Raw genomic sequence first — 22,121 nt, 5'->3', positions numbered from 1 at the left:
AAAATAACTCAATTAAATTTATTAATTCTGTTAATTACTGAGCTATAAATTATTATGACAATTATCCATGAAAATTTGGAGGAACATAGCGTTTTCAATTTTTGGCAACGTTAAACCTCGAACCCAAAAAAGACATATGTTGTTACAATAAAAAAAAAATTTACTAAAAATTCAAAATAACAAGAACGGGAATGATGTTAAAAATAATAAGTTAGTTAAACAAACGCACAGTCAGTAATAAATATATTAAAACTTACAATATTTTCTTAGGTATTTCCTATAAATTACATAGGTCTTACTTAATATAATACACCATTTTACAATCTAATCCGTACATAAGAATAATTCTACAATAATAATAATAGTATAATGAGGAACATATAGTGAGCGTAAACCGCATTTATTTTCAAAAATTAAAAGTACATATTTCATTTCGTTTGGGCATGTGGGTCTTTATAATTGATTTGGGTCAATTTTTCTAAATCTAATGAAATAATAATAATAGTAATTATATAAAATAATAAATAACAGACTAGTCAAACGTAAACCGAATTTACAACACCGCTTTTTAGTTCGAAAAACATTTTCAACAGAACAAAAAACAAAAATGATAACAATTAAAAAAATAGAAATAATCATTTGGGAAAAAACCAAAACATATTGAAATTAATATTCATTTATGTTGCTAAATAAGTGTTTAAATTTAATAATTGTTTTGTACTTATTTACTTTACCATCATTTAAATATATATTTCAGTTGATTATTTACAACACAAATGATGATAGTATTTACAGTGGCTTAGGGAATGTCTTTATTTTTTCTTTGCGCTTATACTAATTACTCAATTGATAGTATTACATATTTTAGTTGGGAGGAATCAGAATATTTTAACACGAAAATACTTAAGGATATGGAATTCGGTTGAGTCGTTCACTCGGGAATGACATTTGTTTTACTTTTAAAAATAAAATTAGTATAAAAGATTTCTAAGAATCAAAAACATATAAATAGTGTATCGAATGCTCAATAGAGATCACTCGTAAAATTTACTTATGGAATGGTACTGTTATTATCATTGAATAGAGAGAATTGAGCATCAAAAAAATATAGAACATTACATCTTATAAACAGATAAAAGAAGACGAAAAAACTGTATTTACACCAGAGCTTAACGGGGAGTGACAACGATAATTTTTAATAAGACTATAGAAAAGTATCTGGGTAGTAGAAAAGAAGTACGGTAACTAAACATAAAACTGCTTGATTAAAAATAGTATTAAAGTATTAAATATGTAATTTCGAGATCTAGGTGTTGTAATGTATATAATTGATAATACACACACACACATGCATATTTTCTATGTTAAATACACACTTAATATGTACTCTGAACAGGGAGGGGATTGAATCCCCTCCATGGAAAAAGTCATGTATTATCTTTGGATACGGAACTGCTATATGATTCGTCGTCCATCATTGACTGTATCATGTAACTACTGTCTAACTTCATTCCTGGGTCTAGTTTGGAACCGTCGTCCATTTTCATGTATTGGCCACCTTCAAGTTTAATGTTTTGGTTAACCACGCACTTTCTCATGTGTTTTTCTAGAGTGGACGGCACAGAGAAAGGCATTTCACAAAATCTGCATCGGTACACGTCTTTACCTAGCCGACCGTGTGTTTTCATATGTCTTGTTAGCTTAGAACTCTGGGCACACGCGTAGGAGCAAAGCTCACATTTATAAGGTTTTTCACCAGTGTGTGACCGTCTGTGAACAGTTAAGTTGCTGCAGTTTTTAAATACTTTGCCACAATACTCACAAGTGTCGTTTCGTCGTGATTCTTTCTTCATATGCGACTGCAAACCCATATTCAGAGCTGCCGTTAATGAACTAGGTCCTGGTTTAATCCGTCCACTTCCACCTCCACTACCAGGTTCTGATGATGATTTGTTTCGATCACCAACACCGGGAACGCCTAAGAAAGAGTCACCACGATGGTGTGCTGCTAAAGCTGGTAACCAAGACATGCCAGCCGTAAACAAACGGTCTCTATTTAAAAGTGGATGATGTGGGTTTTCTGGATCTAGTTTCATACGTTTCGCCACAGGATCAAATGGGTTCTCAAAAGCTGATCCTGGACCAAAAATGTTTGGGTGAGCTCCAAGCAGATCAAGAGGATTTTGACCGGCTGCGATCAAGTTCTTTGTGAACTCTTCACGGAACCTGAGGTCTGCTACTGTTTTATCACTTAAGCCATTTTCTAGATTTCTCAACGGATTGGCTGATTTAACAGAGCCATTGTTATTGTCAGTTATAATAGGTGATAAACGGAAATTATCTTTTCGGCGTATACGAAATTGAGGGGGAATGACAGATTCCTTAAGTGCTTGTTTGTAAGCTTCGCTATATTGTTGAATGTTACTCAAGCCAAACTTGCTCATAAGTTCTCCAACAAGTGAGTTGGGTGGTATTCCTTTGTCACCAGGATGATTTTCGGGCGAATTATTGTTAGATTGATTGGGCTTCTTTTCGTGTTCAGCTGACGAAGTTGACTTGGTGGTCAAGTCTTCGGGAACATCACCACCTTCGTTTTCATCATTATCTTCATCTTCGAGTTCCATATGTTCATCGTCATCGTCACCTTCTTCGTCATCCTCCTCCTCATCTTCATCTTCCTCCTCCTCCTCCTCTTCGACTTCGTCATCATCCAGTTCAGAATCATCTTCCTCTTCCTCATCATCATCGTTGGATGTTTGGTCCGGTGTCGAGCTCGTATCCACCCCATTGGCAGTCCCACGCTCGCCACCGGCCAGCCCGTTTCCCCGGTTCGACCGGCGGTGAGTTTTCATGTGTCGCTTCATTTTAGAACTTTGTGTACATGCGTGATCACACACTGAACATTTATACGGCTTTTCACCAGTATGTGTACGTCTATGTACAATCAAATTACTTTGAAAACGGAACTTTTTACCGCAATATTCGCATTCTCTAGTTTTTTCTTCAGATACGATTTGCTGTTGACTGATCTCAGCTGGTTTTTCTTTATTGGTATTAGACAAATCCAGTGTGTTTCTAGATGCATCTCCGGACCGATCATTTTCTGCCGTTGATTCAATCGAGTTGTTGTTACTAACATTACTGTTGTTGTTATTATTGTTATTCAAACCAGCTGTGACATTTGGTTGTGCCAATGCGGTAGTTGATGAGTTGGGGCTGCTAAAAGGTGGTGTCATTTTTCGCGGCGAAGGAGACGAACTGTGTGCAGTAGCAGCTCCCGGACTAGTGGTACCTGCGAGTTGCCGCAATCGCTGCGAGTAAAAATCCATCTGGGGATCGAGACTTAAGGCCGGTAACGTTGGTGCCGGTAAACGAGGATTATTTCGGTCATTGCCGAGTCCTGGAAATGGCGACGTAGGCATGGCGTTAGCCGCAGCCACTGCCACGGCAAACCCCAACCCATGCTGCTGTTGATTTAAACGAAACTGCTCGGACATGAGCTGTTCCATGCGAAACTGATGATCTTGGTGACTAGATGTCCGACCGAACAATGGTGGATTGCCGATGGATGAAGTCCCAGGAAACGGGGACGGACGCTGAGGAGGCTCGCCCATCGGCATCCTAAGCAAGCCTCCAACACCAAAAGGGTTGTGCAGTGGCATGGGCATGGGGTCAATTAACGGTGGAGCTCCAGAACTACTGGTAGGTACTGGTGGTGGTTGCAAATTAAGCCTTGATGGCATGCTCAAAGCCATCGGTAGAGCAGACATACCTGGTAGCGATGCATTGCTCGAACTACCGGATGTGCCTAGAGATGAGCAAGAGGAATTGTTTTTCGATTGCGATACAGGTGATGGCGTTCCATCAGTGTAGATCTTGAAAGAATGTGAAGTCTGGGCGTGCTGTAATAATTTCCACGCTGAGTTGTACCTCGCCTTGCACGTGCAACATACAAAACTGCTGGGTTCTGTGAACAAACAATAAAATTCGATTAGAACCACCGTAGTGTTTTTTATTGGTCAATCTTTTAACATAAACAATGCCGTCTGCTCTCGGGTCCAGCATGTACACGTTGATTTAAAATAAAATTAAAAGAAACCCATACCGCGCGCGCCCGTTGAACATAATATTTCAATTGATTTAAATAATAGAACAAAAGAGAGGTTGTTTTCTTTTTATTTGTGTTTTCGTAATAAACCGACGTCCAGGACGGACGTTTCTCTTAGTCGAGTCCATTCAATAATAATTATATTATTATTTCTAAAACTTTGCTGTGGTCGCAAAAAAACAAAAGATAATAATAATAAAACAAAAATGATTGACTTGAGAATAGATTGTTAGGTGGACGATCAGTAACTAAAGAGCTCTTGCCGAGGCAGTGGGGTAACGGCCGTTTTCCGGCAAACAGCACGACGGCTAAACATTTGTCAATAAGGGTCATGGTACGCAGCTGATCGAATATTCGTAGAGAGCAGTGACAACTGCAAGTTATTACACAACATGCGAATTTTCATTTAAAATCTATATTGCTCTACCACCGATAGAAACAGTGTTGAAAATTTCATTGAAACATAAAATAAAAATAGGGACAGAAAACTTTACACCCCTTAATAACATATAATATAAGTTTACATTTTTTAAAATGACCCGAGGGGATAATAGTAATGCGACCACAATAACCCGATTCCCCCAACTTTAATCCTATGATAAGTCTGAGCAGTACAGTAAAATTGTAGTTTTTTTTTTGACAAGATGGTATGCGTAAAAATAACCACATAATGTAATAATATTTGACGGCTGCGGCGGCTGCAAATGGTGTAAATGAGCTGAGATAGCGCCGGATGGTGTGTTCGGTTATGACCGGACCCGAGAAATAGACGATATTATTGAAAAAAACGTAAAAGTGACTATGGAAATGTGGTAATGTTTTCACAGCGGCTGCTGGACCGCGCGTGACTTGAATGTTAAACAAAAGACAAAATTGTTCCGACGAATCAAACTTTACAAAATGTTACGTACCAGCTTTTGTTTATTTTACCAGATACATTCAATAGGTCGGAGGAGTTTTCATTAAAATTATACTTCAGAATTAATAAATTCTCACAAAAAAAAAAAACCGTACATTTTTATATTTAATTATTATTATTTTTGTTTTTGATGTAACTTGTTATAAAAGACACGATGTTTCTTTGTCGGTTCATTGTTAAAGGGCGCTAGAACTCGGCTCTTCTAAATAACATGAAAAGTTGGCCGTAGCACGTTTCTCCGTGATACATGATAAGCTACATCGAGAGAGCTAAGGGGCTACGGGGTTATTATTTTTTCAAATGCAAATTTTCGCTACGATCGCGTTTGTAATGCATGTGTCTCCCGTACCTCGCCGTCTATTCGAGTCGGCATTAAGTGCGGAAGGGTGACACGGGAAACGTCTTCCTTGCGGCAAGAGCTATTTTTATATAATACACTGTTTTACATGGACGATGTTGTGTACACGAGCATTCATCATCGCCGGCCACAAGTGGACTTCTACAGAGAGCGGCAAGATAACCGTGCGGACGGGTACAAAGAAGTAAAGGACCCGAGNGTTTTACATGGACGATGTTGTGTACACGAGCATTCATCATCGCCGGCCACAAGTGGACTTCTACAGAGAGCGGCAAGATAACAGTGCGGACGGGTACAAAGAAGTAAAGGACCCGAGAGGAACAATGAATACGTGGGTTATCTCATCGAGGCCGGAACCCTCTTAAGCTTTTTAAGGTTTTAAAAATATGAAAAAAAAACACCACCGCCACTCTGCTACTCCGTTCCGAAAGAGCTTTATGGACAATCTGTGTAAGCTGTCATCCGGGTCGTAAATTTGCAGGTTTTTATCGCGAGGACCTGTTTTGCATATGCGGGCCTGTCCTCTTTGCAATCTTTTGCTTAATATAGATGCGAAACGAATAGAAAACCCGGTAAAAAGTTTACTACGACTTCTCTTTAACTAAAGAAAAAACGTTAAGTACATTTTCAACTTGTACTCATTGTGTTTTCAAACAATGATATTTTGTTATTAAAATTATTTATTTATCAATATTAATTTTCTTTTTATCTGACACGGTATTAGGGTAAGACAGCAAGTAGTAATTAACAGTTGGCCAAGAATTTGTTAATGACGCATACACACACGACTCATTTTCGTGATGAACTCTTAATAAGTGTTCTATTTAAGAAGTTTTCAAACAAATCGATTTTCAAAAACTGGCTCAAAGGCACGCGCCCTTCATCGAAAAAAACATTATTACCTGCACCCCGTCGCCAGCAACGTTGACCGAATAATACTAATATGTAGATGGCATATGCGCAACCCTTTTTCCTAATATCGGGGGGGTAAACGGCATCGCGACCGTCACACAGCTGTGACGGACACCAGGCCTCGACAATATTCATATTTTTCCCTATTTATACATACATAATAATAAAATAAATACAATCGCTTTCGTCGATACGCGTTATAATGTTCACTGTCTAGATCCGTTACATCTGTCGCGACAGTTTTGATCTGTCTAATTTGGAATTTCGGCCCTCAAAAAATTACATACCCTTTCGTCCTTATCCTACAAGCTATTGCAATAGTGTAAAAGTCAAACTAAGTATATTATAAATTTGATGGGTTGTCGGTAAATACGCGAGTGATTTTAGCCTATGGTACATTAGTATACGAATACATTAAAACGAGTAGAATGTATTTCCAGCCTAAAAACTGCTACGTTAACTTAAAAAACTTACAAACGTAATCGTGCAGTTTGATTAGAGTAAAGGTATATGGTGTGCTGGAGAGTTATTTTAGGTAAAACTACAAAAAAAAAAGGTGNTTACAAACGTAATCGTGCAGTTTGATTAGAGTAAAGGTATATGGTGTGCTGGAGAGTTATTTTAGGTAAAACTACAAAAAAACATGAGNATATGGTGTGCTGGAGAGTTATTTTAGGTAAAACTACAAAAAAAAAAGGTGTAACATATAAGTAAAGCCTAATTATTATTTTTTTAAATCTCTTTTAAACGGTAAGTTGAGACTTCTTTAAAACTAATGTATTCAATTCTTATTGTGATTAGCGGCATTTTCACGGTACTGACACGGACAATTTAAATAGAAAACCCGTTTGAAAAAGATACAAAGTGTTAGAACGACCGACTCACGACTCTTCTTCATGAGGTATTGCGGCTAACACGATTTTCGCAGTATTTCAAAATCTTATATAGCGCTTAAAAAAGTATATGAATATTTTATATTATTTCAACATGTTGCCTCTCAACATTTCACGTTAATTCAAACGATTGTTTACGTGGGACGAATTATTATTATTATAATAATTATCTACGAAGAAGATTCAAGAAAAAAAAACATTTAAAACGATTAAAAGTGGACACGGTCGTTTGGCACGCGCCTGCGCTAAGTTCTTCGACCACAAAGATCACGTCCGGACAACCCGACGCCGGGCGGCGTGGGTGTTTTCGTTGTTATTCTTATTATTATGCGACTTATGCGTGTGAGTGTATGGTAATAATGATATTATTATTATCATCACCGTCATCATCATTGTTGTTGAGAAAATGTTGGCCGGACGGTTTAGACTGACCGTGACTGCTTGCACTCGCCGATGCAGTCCGCCCACCGATTACACGACACGGTTATAACGATTTCGCCGTCCGTTCATAATTGTCGCATTTAATTACTTTGATATTTAAATTTGTGTATTCATAGGCCGCACAGAAAAAAATGTATAGAACTATTCTTATACGTTCGTGACCCGTACATTAAATGTATGACCAGGTCGTGGGTACCAGCCACGGGATGACGGTCGAAAGATACAACAAGTACAAATATTAATTAATTATTATGGTTTTTGCAGTTATTAAAAACTGTAGATCGGAGTGCGGAAAAATTGTCACCGCACACGCGTCCCTGACATGGTTTTTTTCGTGTTGCAGTGTTATCCTGCCATTTATATCCGAACGCGTTTAAAAAAATCACAATAATAATAGTAATAAGTGTAAGAATAATAATATGAAGTGTACACTGCACGGCTACCGCCAGTGTCGAGAGCGAGAGTGACGAAACGATGCGCAACCACTTCCACCGCCGCCGTTTTCGGTGCATATTATGCTCACAACTCCTTCGTCCTTCAATCGTCGTGACCCGTCGCCGTGTCGTGGGAAGCCCTCGGGCCGTAACGTTTTTTAGTTAATATGATATCTATAGTAATACATTTGCTGTTCGTGCACCACAGTACTGCTGCGAACACATCACCGACCGCTGGTCTTGAAACAACTACACAACACTGCAACTAATAATCAGATTGGCAATTTCAAAGGGTTTCCGCGCAGTCCTAATTCTTGTCGCTTATTATTATTTATTCTAATCCCCTTGATCGTTCACGGTCCGGTGCACGTACATCGGCGTATATCGTTGTCGACCACCGTCGCATTGTCCATGTGATGCAACCGTGTAAAAGGGTGAAACGTACCGAGTTGTGGGAGTCCAGCGCTGGACAATGGGCATACGTCGGCCGGACTCGATGAAAGGGTGCGACGACCGGTTTCATTGATACTCCGGTTGAAGATCCGCGTGCAGTCGTGACCTAAGCGTTTCGTCTTTTCGTTATACGAGCTCCAATTCTAGACTGTGATTTCTAGAAAAGTATTTATAAACACTTGATAATTACTCGTTATTTTTCGCCGTCAACGTGCTGGTACACTGTGCTCTGATGTTTGTACTTATATTGGCAGTAGACATATGTCGAAAACTGAGAGTGAGAGGCGATTTACGTAGCGACCCTATTTTCATTGACTCGTTTTTTTTTTGTTCGCTCTTTTTACATTTTGTTTTTATTTTTCGCCCGTCCAATTCGAAAGGATTTACACTCCCCGCCGCGCGTGTCGGCCAAATGTCGTTCGTGTCCGGCGGCTATTGACGATTACTCGGCCGTTAAACATTCGCCCCGAAAACACACCAAAGTTCCCATGAACGGCAACTATTATTACGTTATGCGTACGAAGAATCCGAGGACGTTTGCCACAGCAGGACTTGACGCCCGACCGACCGGCGCAATTAAAATCCATCGGCCAACCAGAACGGGTCGAGATCTTGCCGCGAAGACAACGCGCGTTAAGTATGTACACAGATAGGTCTGCCGCTTGTTGTTGTAATTGACCGAAAGAAATCTCTGTCGTGAACCCGATGAACCGAAGAGTCAACAACCAACGGGTCGTGGTCGGCCTGACTAATGATTCGCCACATTTTTCTCTCTCATTGTCTCTGCTCTCTCTTGGCTTTTTAAACAAATCGTTTTTGCGGTCGGTCGCGCCCAGTGGCTCTTTTAAAGAAATTCTTAACAAAAAAAAAAAAACATATCAAAACTCGTGAACGAAATTTTGCATAATCGTTTTCAACAATACGTTGTCGTTTGGTCAGCACAAACGTTATGCGCTGTTAATTATACTTTATAATTTAATTTTGCAAATATCTACCTCAAGTAACGTCCTACGGTCAAAATTAAAATCTGAAAACGGCAATACCCGATCGTACATTGTGTACATAGCTGCGGTAACGGTACGTAGAAAGTGTTAATATTAGAATTAGAATAATATTATATCGGTCGAGTGCCGCGACCGACCAGCCGGTCGAATGAAAGTCGCCCGAGGTAAAAACTACGATTGTTTTACATTGTATGCGAAGGCCATCACGTTCGAATCAACTGCCGCGAGTTAATGTGATTAATATTATCTCATAGTTGCCAATCTATTGCGGATATTGAAAGACCATATTTTTCTGTTGTACGTCTCGCGGACACCCTCTACAAAATTGACGAGGGATGAGAAAAACTGACGATCAAAGGGGACGAGCATTACAGATTGTTGTTATACTTGTACGGTGGTTTTCGGCCGACGGTAGTGGCTCGGGGCCAAAAACTCGATACGAAACTTAAAGATTGTGTGAATTTTCAATTTGAATTTGCAACCGAAACCTATTGCGTAACTTTTTCGATACTACTTCTTGTAATACGAAACCGTTGCACGCGCTAAAAATGTTTAGCCCGGAAGCTACGCTGGCTCGTAGACTTATATTTCCAAAGAATAAATTATAAAAAGCACACTTATTTTAGATATTTACAGATAAAATCAATTCATTTCGAACTGTGCAACGCGTTAGAAACGGCAGCATAAGACTGACACGCATGGATATGTCTGTACACGTTCTAAATAACACAACCACCAATGAAAAATCTTTAACGCGTCCATAAAAAAAACACACTTACCGGAATTAGTCGTATTGGATTCGGCGTCGGCACACGATGAGCCCGACCGATTAGACTTCTTAAACGCCATGTCGTCGGAACATTCGGACTCTTGTTTGGATCTCCTCGAAGTCTTCTCATCGTCGTGCTCGTTATTGGATCCACAGTCACCATTGGACGGCGTGGACGTCCGCTTGGGAGTCGAACGATCTTGTGGGTGATGATCGTCGCCGGGAAGAGGAGGCGATTGTGGTTGTATTTTCTTGTTGCTGTTGACAGACGGCCGTTTGGACTGAACTCCGTTGTCGACCAGACCGTTGTTGTCTTCGCCGCTGCTACTGCGGTCTACAGCAGCTAGCAGAGCTTCCTTGTTACCGCACCCAGCAACTTTGTGCTGAACGAATCGGCATATGTCGGACAACAGAAACGTTTTCTGACATTGACCGCAGGTCAGCAGGTCTTGTTCGGTTCCGCCGACCGTTTGTGCCATGTCCGTATCCGCTGCGAACAAAAACCAACGCAATCGATTTAGTACAACAATCAAAGGGACGATACCACCATACAATAGTGTAACAATAATAATGGCTGTATATGATACAAAAACTAAGTGCGTTGCCTGTCTAGTTACATGTCATCTATCGAACGTGTGTACATATAGGGGTTACTTTCCATTTTGCGGGACAAAAACAGTTGTACATCCTGCTTTACTCACCCACCGCGGTATTAATGATGAAAATCGATAAAACCGTCGATTGTGCCCCCGAATTCTCTTTATTTTTTTGAACCCCCCACGAAAAACACAATGTGAAAATGTCCATCGGCCAAACAACTAAGTAATAACCGGTCGGCCGAATGTGTGTGCGGTTGCAAATTAGTTTAGGCGAGGGTTATTTATATGTCGGCAGGGGATGGATAGTGAATTTTATCAATGTACCGTGACTCAAAAAGCTATTGTTGTACAAAAAAAAACCGTAATTAATATAAAGCGATACAATGATCAACGCATTAGGCAATAAAAAAAATTTGGATTGTAATTTACAATTTTAAAAATAATATAAAATTTCATTTGTATTTCGCATTGAGCAACGCGTTTATATTTCATGATTTTAATTTAGCGTAAACCAACAGTTCTCTGAAACGTAGTTGACAGGGCTTTACCCTAATATTTTTAATCGTTTGTACAGTACAGAGACTGCAGTTTGACATTGTTTACCAGGCCGTGGCGGACGTTATTACAGATAATCACAAGCGAATTTAAGCACCGCCGTAATGGACAGTGTGTAAAATATAGTTATTTTTATTATGAGTGTGTGTGTTCTTTCTTTCGTTCTACGTATGTATATAATGGCGATAGTAAATATCAGCGGGCAAAAGTGGCTCGTTCGGCGTGTGCGTTTGACATGAAAACCTCGGACCAGTATCTCTAGTACACTGCGCACACACACACACACGCACACACATACGAACAAACAGACAAGCGGTTTAAATGGGTCTAATGGACACTATACGCATAATGCGGTGAAAATTCTGCGGGGTACTCCACGTACAAAAGTGCCCCGGCTATTATTGTTTGCCGGTCGCGTGGGGTGCGGCGTATCGGTCCGTGGGGTGTGTGCGGGGTAGGAAACATCTGCGTGTCTAGCGCAAACCCGGCTCGTTGGTCATTCATTGGTCCGATCGATTGGTCATCCGGTCAGTATTGGTCAACGCCCCGGACCCGATTACACCCTGTCCGTACCCCCAAACGATATTCGTGTAGACGGCTAGACCGGAACCTGTTGACAATAGGGAAAAGTACACTTTTCTTTTTTTATTCGGTGTTTTATCAGAGCACATTACTCACACCCTATACGACATAAGAGATTCCCTGGGGTTAGGAAATTACAACGTTACAAGTATAAATGCGACGTGTACTAAAAATAAATAAGTATTAAATCGATTTTATTATGAAGTTTTTTTTTTAATTGCAAAAAGTCTACAATAAATAGCAACTGATTGTTGCAATTTTATATTGAAATAATAAATCTCAATTAAATGTCCAAACGGTCATAGTTGTTTATTTTTTTCTCGTTCAAAGAAGAAAAAATAGTTGCTAATAGTTGAATAGATTTATTTGATTGGACCAATTGCAATAACAATAATTATAGGAGTACATATATTATTCTATAAGCGGTCTATATATCATGTGATTGATGGGTAGATCCAGCGCCGGTCAATCAATCGATCAATCATTTGTGGGATCGTATATCTAAAAACCTAACGGCAGCCACCGTGACACAATCGTAAAAAAATATACCGTACACGTACGTGTAGGTACACTTTCTCTCCGCGAGAACTTATTCGTATCATAACAAACTGTGTCGCAAATTTTTAAATAGATATTTTTCCTTCCACAATCGAATTACTGTAATACATCCAATTGTGTTTTATAATTGTATGATAAAGTATATCAAAAAATTATGTTAGTCATTTTTTAATCAATTAATCACGAGTCCAGCGTAAACCCTGTAATCACATGATAATTTATTACAGTGGTGATAACCGCGACCGCTATATGCATTTGTTTTTAAGGCGAATCAGCAAAATGCAATAATCCAGTAAAGTAATGTAGGTCAGTTTTATATTATGTTACACAAAACATCATCAGGAATTTTACAGTAAAAATGGAAGTGTGTATATATTAGTACAAGTGATAATGGCTCGGGGAACTCTATAACTCGAACAGTCGAGGGGAAATTGCGAAAAGGATAATTCGATGGCGTCGGCGGCGTTGGTGTATTTATAATATAAAGTACGCGATTAAGGTCCTTCTCCTCGTGGGTCTAATAGTTTTAGCCACACACATATAATACGGTGGGAGGGTAACGAACTGTGATTTATCGAGGACCAGCTTTGGTCGGCGCTAGAGAATTAACGGAGAATACACGCCAAAAACGATGTACGGCAATAATTCCCGTCGGTGGTTTCCACAGCAGCTGTTCGACCGGCGGCGGGCCAGTGGTGGCAGCAGCAGCAGTTGTGTCGCCCCGATATGCTCCGGCCGACGAAGGCGGAGGTGCCCCCCCCCTTTGGCGTTCTGATCGGCCGGCTAAACTGTGCAAACCCGAGTGGAGCGGGCCTCGGGCGACGTCAGGTAAAATTATCGCAAACGCTTTATTTGTCCTGTTCGTGTCGCACCTTCTCTTGCCGCCCTCAACACCACCGGCCCGGCACCCGCCCGCCCTGCGAACGTGTCCTTTCTACACGCGCGCACACACACACACAGCTCAGCGCGGCCGTGATCCTCTGCTGCGTGCCGTAAACGCGATTACCAAATACGCCGCACACACAGTGACCCGTACCACAAAAACGAACCGCACACAGCCAAAGGGTCGGTTTTTATTGGTTAATTCAATTGACGCCGCTCGACAGTGTGGATGACCCCGCGGGACCTTCGCGAAACCTTCAGAAATAACAAAAAAACAACACTTCGTCAAACTTTTAGCCTCGGGAAACTTTTGGTCTTTTCGTGTTTTATTTTTTTGTCTATTTCTTTTTCCCTCAGGACTTAATTGAAACCGTCCGTTGGCGTGGTGCGTTCGAGATGGCCGCACGGAGCAGTACGAGCAATTGGCGACGGACGAAATATTTCGCGTGACAATAAACGATTGCTTTTAAAGACAATATCGGTCTGTAGATGGAAACCAATGTAATTGCCGGGTTTTTACGACACGACCGCGTCCCCAATTCCAGTCCTGACACTCCGCCGGTTGGCACTATGCCGGGACGAGATTAATAATTTCGCGGAGGGCACTGCGCTCACCCGTACGGCGTATACACAATAATATATGTATTGAAAGGAGAAGCGCGGCGTTTTTCCATTTGACTCGCCCGGCCCACCGCACCACTCGTCGTACCTCTCCACTGCAGTCACCGCAAACGTCACGGCCCTCGCAAATTGGTCTTAGATATATAGACGTATTGTATTTTTTCTATTTATGATTTGTGCCCCGCAAATTAATGGACTTTCGCGCGATTGCGATCGCTGCCCGGAATGTCTCTCGCTGATAATCTCGTTTGTTCGTGTCGTTGCAATTTCCCAATGATAATTCCGCAAAACAAGCGCTTGTAGGCACAACGAATACATTTATTAGCGTCCGCATTGATAACACAACACGACTGTCGCGTGCCCATCGCATAACACACATAACTTACACTGCGCACACGTCTGACAGTCCGACTTTGATATTTTGCGGCAGACCTCGTCATAGTTACGTAAATAGTCCACGACAACACGTGAAATAATGGAATATATACACGCGAGTTCATCGCAACTGGTTTTGCCGACACTCGGCCGCAGAACGGACATGACGTTTTAACTGGAAGCGGCCTAGAAGTTTTTCATTTTTACATCCGACGTTACGAGTTGGTTTTATTGATTTTTCAAACGAGTTTTCGCAGTAATTATCGGCGCCAATGCGAAATTTCATTATGACCGACCGATAAGGTGAAACAATTGAGGGTTATTATACGCCGTAATCGATCGATCGGCAATAAACGCATACGTGTACTCCGTCGTTACGTTTAATCAAAGCGTTGCATTTTTATGACCGATTGTACTATTATCACGACTGTTATGTGCAATGTGTATAAGATTTGCGTGCGCGATAAATGCGAGAGGAAATAATTAATAATTACAATTTTCAGTAAAATACGCGTGAACGCGATAAGTGCATGTGTCGAGTGCCACCGGTGTGCTACTGCAGGTGCGGTGCTGCATTATTATTATTATTATTATTCATGTCTCTGTAGACCGAGTGTCGTGTAACGGTAGCCGGACGACGGTGGCAATGATTTAACAATATGCACTATGGTCCTTTTTTTTGCGACCCGGTCTCTCCAGGTAGTCGTTCCCACGCGGTCACCGCGGGGGTGGTGACGACGGCCACCGAACCGCAAAAGTGTTAACCGGACGACGATCCGGCGGCCGTTCTTATTCTTTGAGACACATTGTATTTAAAGGGTTGACGCTGTCTGGTCGACGTTGCGATTCACGGTCGCCCGTTTCGTATCAACTACAAAAGATTGGCAGAGGATTTCCCACGGAAGGTCCGCCAATGCCGTTCGCGGATTTCGGACAGAATGACCTGTTCGTTGGCAGTAAAGGGCTTGTTTTCTTATCCGACACCACCGCCGCAGTCAGCGAATATGAAAAGAATGTGCGTTGATAAAAACCGTGGGATCGCGCAGAATTTTGCAATAATTTGTTTTTCCCACGCCACCGTCGCCGATTCACAGTTTGCTGCTTCACCGGCGTTCAAACGGAACAAAGTTCAGAAAAACGCGGCAAGCTCGAACGGTGCGCACCTCGTGCACGCGCTCGTTTTGTAACACACCGCCACGTGAAGAAGCGCGGCACACTTCCAACCGGTTGTGGTCGGGAGGCACACGCCGCTGTAATCCGGTACACATCCACGTAGATAACCCTTTGGACGCCAAGAAACAACACCCGGCAGGAAGACTATGTAAAATATATGGTCGCGTGCCTCAGACGAACCCGTTCGTTATTATGCATACATTATGATGTTGTTAAGGTCCGCCGTATATCGAAGCGCACCTGGGAAGCAGCGGCGTCGGGAACGTGCGCGGGGCAGTCGTCCTATTGTTTTTTTTTTATTCGTATATACGCGTGTATATTTATCTAGTCTTTTTCATAACTCAATAACCGGTGTACTAATAATATCACGGTACGATAAACTACACGATCATCGTGATGGCGACGAAGGCAAAAGAAAGCAATCGGCGTTTTCCAGTCCGGTTGATACGTCGCGGGGAGGACGAGGGGGTGGAAAAGTTGAGACTCGACAACGTTATATGAGAAATGAATGGCAGACCGCGATGATCCCGAATGAATAATGACGACGGCTGGCAGTGGTGCGTCTGCGAGGACATCTGCTGCGTTTCTCGGATTTCCACAAGAAATACAAATTAGACATACGTTTTTTTACTTATTTTTTACGTAACTCCTTCTCCTTTTCATTATACTGTATGTGTGTGACTAATTAAAACGGTAGCAATGGTCGCTGCGTACCGTCTGGGCATTGCGCGAAGAAGCGAAACGGTTGCGAAACGAATTCCGGTGCAGAAATCCAATGAGGCGAGTCCGGTGGAGGAGAACAAAGCGTGTTGCCCGTCAATGACCAAGGGTGTTTAGTCACCTCCCCTTCTTTACGATAAACACAGTGTGATACGCATTTCATGGACGTCGTTAGAGCAAAGTGCTCAAATTTTCAAAACTCCACTTAATTTTTTTCTCTTATACATGATTTTTCAGACAAGCCCTCGCGCTATTCGCCGAATAAAACTCTAATAAAGAGCGTAGTTTTGATTGTTCCGCGGACTTTATTGTATGTAAATAGCAATACCTATTAAATACTATTGACTATTAAACCCCGAATAAAAAACAAATGGTCGTAAAAAATAAAATCAACAGAGAGAGAGAGAGAGAATGGTCGCTGTGTACAAATTGTTTTTTATAGTATAAATATCATTAAATTTACCAAAATAGGATGCATCGTCTTAACCCTTTTCAAGTTATAACGTGCAGGATGGGCGCGTCGTCCAGTGGCGGAATTGGGATAGGCTCGTCAGATACTTCGATGATCTTGGATATTCAATTGTATTTTATTGTTATAAAATCGAAAATCAGGAAACTATCCGTCTAACAATGGACGGCGGCAAGTTAAGCGTGCAAATATAGGTGAGTCTCCGCTGGAAGCTTAAGCCGACAAACCGATGAAAAATGGTCCGAAAGGAGTGCGGCAACGTTTATCGAACAAGTTTACCAAAGCGCGGCAAACGTTCGTGACAAATGGAAAGCACGTCGTCCACGTAGTACAAGTCTATTTTTCGCGTTCCGTCGAACACCACGTTCATAAATCAAACGGAATCATACGGGCGGAGAGGTCACACGTATCCAATACCAGCAACGTTTGTACTTGTAACAATAATGACAACCACAACAGTAACGCGACATGTAAAAAACACAATTGGGCCTAAATTGTACGTGTGTGTGTGTTCATCATTTATCGCCTACGGACGGGTCTCCAAAGTCCAGGCGGACAGACCTACGGCCAAGAACGTGGGTGGATATGTGTTATTTGTCTCTCATTCATTCTTGTGCGCACCTTTCTAGTACAAGGAGACGGGCCGTTTTGCAACAGACCAGTTTCGGGAGACTGACGAGCATCGATCACGTCCGTCCTATTAATTTCAACGTGTAAGTAAACTGTTAGCGTGCTGCGTATACACACGCAGTAGGCGACTTCGGTCTGAAATCGTCCGGCGCTTAATGACGTTCTAATAGCGAGCTGGGAGCTTTGCGAAATATGAGAAAGCCCAAGTAATTAAATCTGACTAAAGTTTCAAACGCGGGCGACCGACCTGCGTTCTACACTCGGTGGTCCGGTGGCCGGCGACAACCACCTCCCCGTGGGAGAAACCGACCGTATCCCCGTGCACATAATATTAAAAATAATAATTGACCACATTCCCGGGGTCAGCAGAGTTTCGTCTTCCCACGGACGACGGCGGCGGTGTTCATTAAACACACAACAAAAACTACGGCTCTTGTTAAATAATTTTTTTTTCCTCTCTTTTACTATTATTAACATTATTATTATATATTATTTTTTATCAAGATGCAGGCCGCGGCAATCGTGTGTGTGCACAAAACGGATACTAAATACACGTTATCGCGCACCGGTCACGAAACAAAAGAAAAACACACATGGGAGACGACAAGAGGCGAATGGACATCGCACAACGACAATTTGCACAAACGACAACGTGGGAACTAGAAAATAATTAAAAATGTTTAGTACATTCGAGTGCGGTGTTTACTCTGAATGACCGATTGTGAAGATCGTTTAGAAAACGTTGTGAAACTTTTGGCAAGGAAACGTCCAACGGTTTCATCCGCTTAGTCAGTTATTAATTTATATTCCACATAATTACAACCTTAGCCGCGCAGAGATATCCATCTACAACTTAAACTGCGCTTTGTTCAATGACAAATTAATTGTTTAAAATCCACGGGACGCGTATTTGTTTAGACCCAAGCAAGTTTTGTTTTTAGTTCTATTGACAGAAATTCCAAACGGCAAAACGATTTTTTACACGCGATCGCGTAAACGACGTTTTGAATAAATACATTTTGTCATTATAGAAAAGATAATCGTTAATTGTTTCGCATAGCCAATATCACACTGGGCCGTGTAACCACAAACGCCCAGTATGGACACGATAATAATGTCATTTTATTGTAATATTATCTTTTAGGGAATAAGATTGCAAAACACGCGGGTCAAGGGATCACCAACGTCGGAGACAATCGTTAAGGTATTGTGTACATCTACAACGGTGTCCGGCGATAGTGTTACTACAATAATACAATATTTTTAGAACCGTTGTACTTTTTTTCTGTATTGGTTCAGGGCATATACGTTGTAACTAGAGTGTGGAATAATAAAATATTTTATGTTGATTAAATAAAAAACAAAACTTTTAAATAAATTTAAATTTTGTGTCCCGTTCGCAATGAAAATAAAATTTCAGATTGAAAATCGTGCTTGAAGGGGATAATTTTTAATTACAACTAATTTTTCTGTATTAATTTCGCTTATTGGACAAAAGTTAAAAGGTAACTGGCTCGACTTGTGTTCTCACAACAGTAATTACCTATACATTATTATTTGAAACAACACTGTATTTCTCGTAATTATTAACACAAATATTTATTTAAACAGATTTTTTTTTGCATAATTTCGCCTTATCTGGACAGTACTATGAATAGCAGTCTTTATATTATAGCGATAAAATATTTTAAATAATATCACTATCGATATCCTCTAAAGAATATTGGCGTTGTAAGAAAACATGTAACTAGCTACAAGACCACATCGTTATGAATTGAATTAAAAATTCCACGACAAACAAAGTTGAAAAAATAATTTAAGTTAAATTTTTTAAAATAAATTTATGTTAATTTTTGGTATAATGTTTGCTATATTTTAGTTCATAATGATAATAAAATATCATTCAAACATTAAACATTCAAATAATTGTAACCATAATTTATTATAGTATTTTAGAAAAAAAAATATATATATATATATATGATATATTTTTTTAAATGTTAAATCATAAAAAATTCAAAATCTACCTTGTGCGATCCGAACTGCGGGCATTTTTATCCTCATGTTGGACGTAGTGTCGGAGATTGCACCACGTGTATTGGATTCAAAAGTACAGAGTTAAAATGTCAAGTTCAACTTTTTTCGGTTTACCATAGTCCGGATTTCGGAAGTTTCGCTCGAATCCGAAATTCGACGATCATCGCAAAAGTTTTTCAGTTATAACATGCGACAATATTTTTTTCCAATGGCAGTAAAAATGATTTCACATGAATAAACCGACGACAAAAAATATTTATAACGATCAAATTAAATTCGGTTAAAAATGTAATTAAAAAAAAAAAAAACTAGCGTTAAACTAGGACAGTTCTTTTACATGATCCAGATTGAGAACAGTACTCGAGTAAAAATGTGGGTTATTATTTTGCAAAGGCCTCGATAGGTCTCACAGGCGTATTGTACACATTCACACATAAGACACAAGACGAGACTGCAACGAGCAAGCGACGCGTGTTCGTTTACGATGGCCGCGAGTGCCGGAATGACCAGCAGCGTCGAGTGGACTGTGAGCGCATGTAACCGCGTCCGAATAAATGCAAACTAAACTACGGGGACAGCGCGCGCCGCCGTCGTCGTCGCAGCCGCCGGTAGGTAGTCGCCGACCGAATAGCCAAGTCCACTGTCGGCAACGGTCGGCTTCGGTCGGCGATGCCGCGCACACACGACCTCTGGTCCCAGCACCGCAGCCTAGCCGTAGTACATCAGCGACGGCGGTAGTGGAGGTAGACCGTTGGGCATCATCCCTGTGCGCCGGCAACCGTAGTAGGTAGGTACGTGTACGGCGGGCGGCAGCGGAGGAGGTGCGTGCGCGCACCACATATTACACCGTGTTATTATCGTCGTCATTATATGAGCTAAACTCGTGTGTAGTTTGCCGCGCGGCCGCCGCAAAGCCTTGGCGCGCCACAAAACGATGTCCACCGCGCACCAAACAATCGTCACACTAACCGGTCACCACTCCCACTGACCAATCCTTTCCGGACCACTGCTGACGGTCAGCCGTCGACCGGACACTGTATCCCCTCCACAGCTGTATGTATTACAGCATTTTCCGAACCGCAAACCATTTCAACCCTTTTCCCTCGCTCTATGTAACCGCCGTGGACGCCATTTTATAACATATCGACAGATAGTTGCACCTCCCAATAACCGCAAGCGTTTTTCTTTTTTTACCACGTAAAATAATAGAAACATTATAATCTACATTAATGTTTGCCTAATTTCTATACGCTAGGGAAATTTATTTGTTATCTTAGGTATGCAAAGATTAGATGTTCCTATTTGCTTTGTATTTATCAATTGAACCAACATTTTATAAAATTCCAAAGAATTTTTTTATTTAAATTAAAATTATCAGACAACCATAATATCTAATTTAGACACTGAATTATTAAAAGAACGCACTGTCCAGACAGACGCATTTATAAATGATCATTTCGCATAGTTATATTTACCACCTATCATTTGTTTTAATTTAATTGTCATTTGTAGTTTTATGAAGTATACCTTCGTTAGAAACTATAAAAATTTTTTTTATTAAAATATTTCATTAAATTCAACTAGAAAAAAAGCAAAAATATTTATAGAAAACAGTTTGGTATATTATCAAATGTTTTTTACAATTATTAAAATTATAAACATTTATAAAATATATTTTAATATTTCTACATGGCTTTTTGTTAATTGTAAAAAGTATAGAGATATTACTATTAAAATGAACTTTACGTTATCAAGTGTTTAAAAAAGTATTGAAATTTCACTTAAGCCGTAAGAAACTTTTTTGTCTTTTTAATGCGTTTAGTCGGCATCAGAAGTTATTTAGTTTTGTTTTGTATTGATGTTCGTTAAACTACAGCATAATAAAGTATGACATTATTAATTGCTAAATTTAAGGTTATTGAATAAACTAGTAAGATTTTATTTACAAAAAATTGTGTTAAGCAAAACTACAAAAAATTGTTTATGTTTTATACAAGTAGATGTTGTTTATTATGATGAAACTGTTGTATAATATGTAGAACTTTAATTTTCAGAAAATTACTTTTATTCATTGGTCTATATACTTGTTTTGTATAGTTATATATCATATAAACATTAAAAACTATGCCACGTGTACCGTTTGTATTTTATTGAAATTATATACATAACTACACAGTTAAACAACGAAGTAGACAATTGACATGACTAAAAATTTGTAAAAATTGGACTAAAAATGTATTATTAAAAAGTAGAAAACGTCAGCGAATTGTTTTTCAATGAATTTTCGAATTATTTTATAGTAGACTACCATGCGATAGTGAATTATTTTATATATAAGCTAATATTGTTTAAATAAAATATGACTTTAAGCTTATAACCGATAAATAGTACGCAAGTCATGCACTTGAATATATATATTAAAATAACTAATATAATAAAAATGATAGAATATATGCTGTGTTTAAATAATACAAATTGATCACTTGTGGTTAATTATTTAAAATTAAATTAAAAGTATTGATATAATTAAATTATGTTTAATATTAAGATAGCCGTAGACTAAGCGGTTAAGTGCATTCTCAAAGAACAATAAGTCCTTTATCGTCACAGCGACCGAGGACCACGTCAC

General features: G+C 39.9%; 1 protein-coding gene across 1 annotated transcript; it reads right to left on the bottom strand.

The window, feature by feature from the left end:
- Positions 1-226: 226 nt before the first annotated feature.
- On the bottom strand, positions 227-20,186 carry LOC126903491 (B-cell lymphoma/leukemia 11A). The gene is made up of 3 exons (XM_050681665.1): positions 19,483-20,186; positions 10,302-10,781; positions 227-3,967 (listed from the first exon to the last, which is right to left on the bottom strand). The coding sequence occupies exons 1-3, from the start codon at positions 19,517-19,519 to the stop codon at positions 1,428-1,430; spliced, it is 3,057 nt and encodes a 1,018-aa protein (XP_050537622.1). The 5' UTR covers positions 19,520-20,186; the 3' UTR covers positions 227-1,427.
- Between the last annotated feature and the right edge of the window lie 1,935 nt (positions 20,187-22,121).

This window comes from Daktulosphaira vitifoliae, unplaced genomic scaffold, assembly GCF_025091365.1.
Source record: "Daktulosphaira vitifoliae isolate Bord-2020 unplaced genomic scaffold, ASM2509136v1 Scaffold_4, whole genome shotgun sequence".
NCBI classification, from domain to species: domain Eukaryota; kingdom Metazoa; phylum Arthropoda; class Insecta; order Hemiptera; family Phylloxeridae; genus Daktulosphaira; species Daktulosphaira vitifoliae.
The sequence above is the reverse complement of the archived record's forward strand: the minus strand, read 5'-3'. Positions and strand labels throughout refer to the sequence as shown.

Excerpts from the sequence above, each read along its gene's own strand:
- LOC126903491 (XM_050681665.1), bottom strand. The coding sequence starts at position 19,519 with ATGAGGATAAAAATGCCCGCAGTTCGGATCGCACAAG. Across the intron at positions 10,782-19,482 it reads CGCAGTTCGGATCGCACAAG|CGGATACGGACATGGCACAA; the intron begins GTAGATTTTGAA and ends TTTTGTTCGCAG. Across the intron at positions 3,968-10,301 it reads ATCCAATACGACTAATTCCG|AACCCAGCAGTTTTGTATGT; the intron begins GTAAGTGTGTTT and ends GTTTGTTCACAG.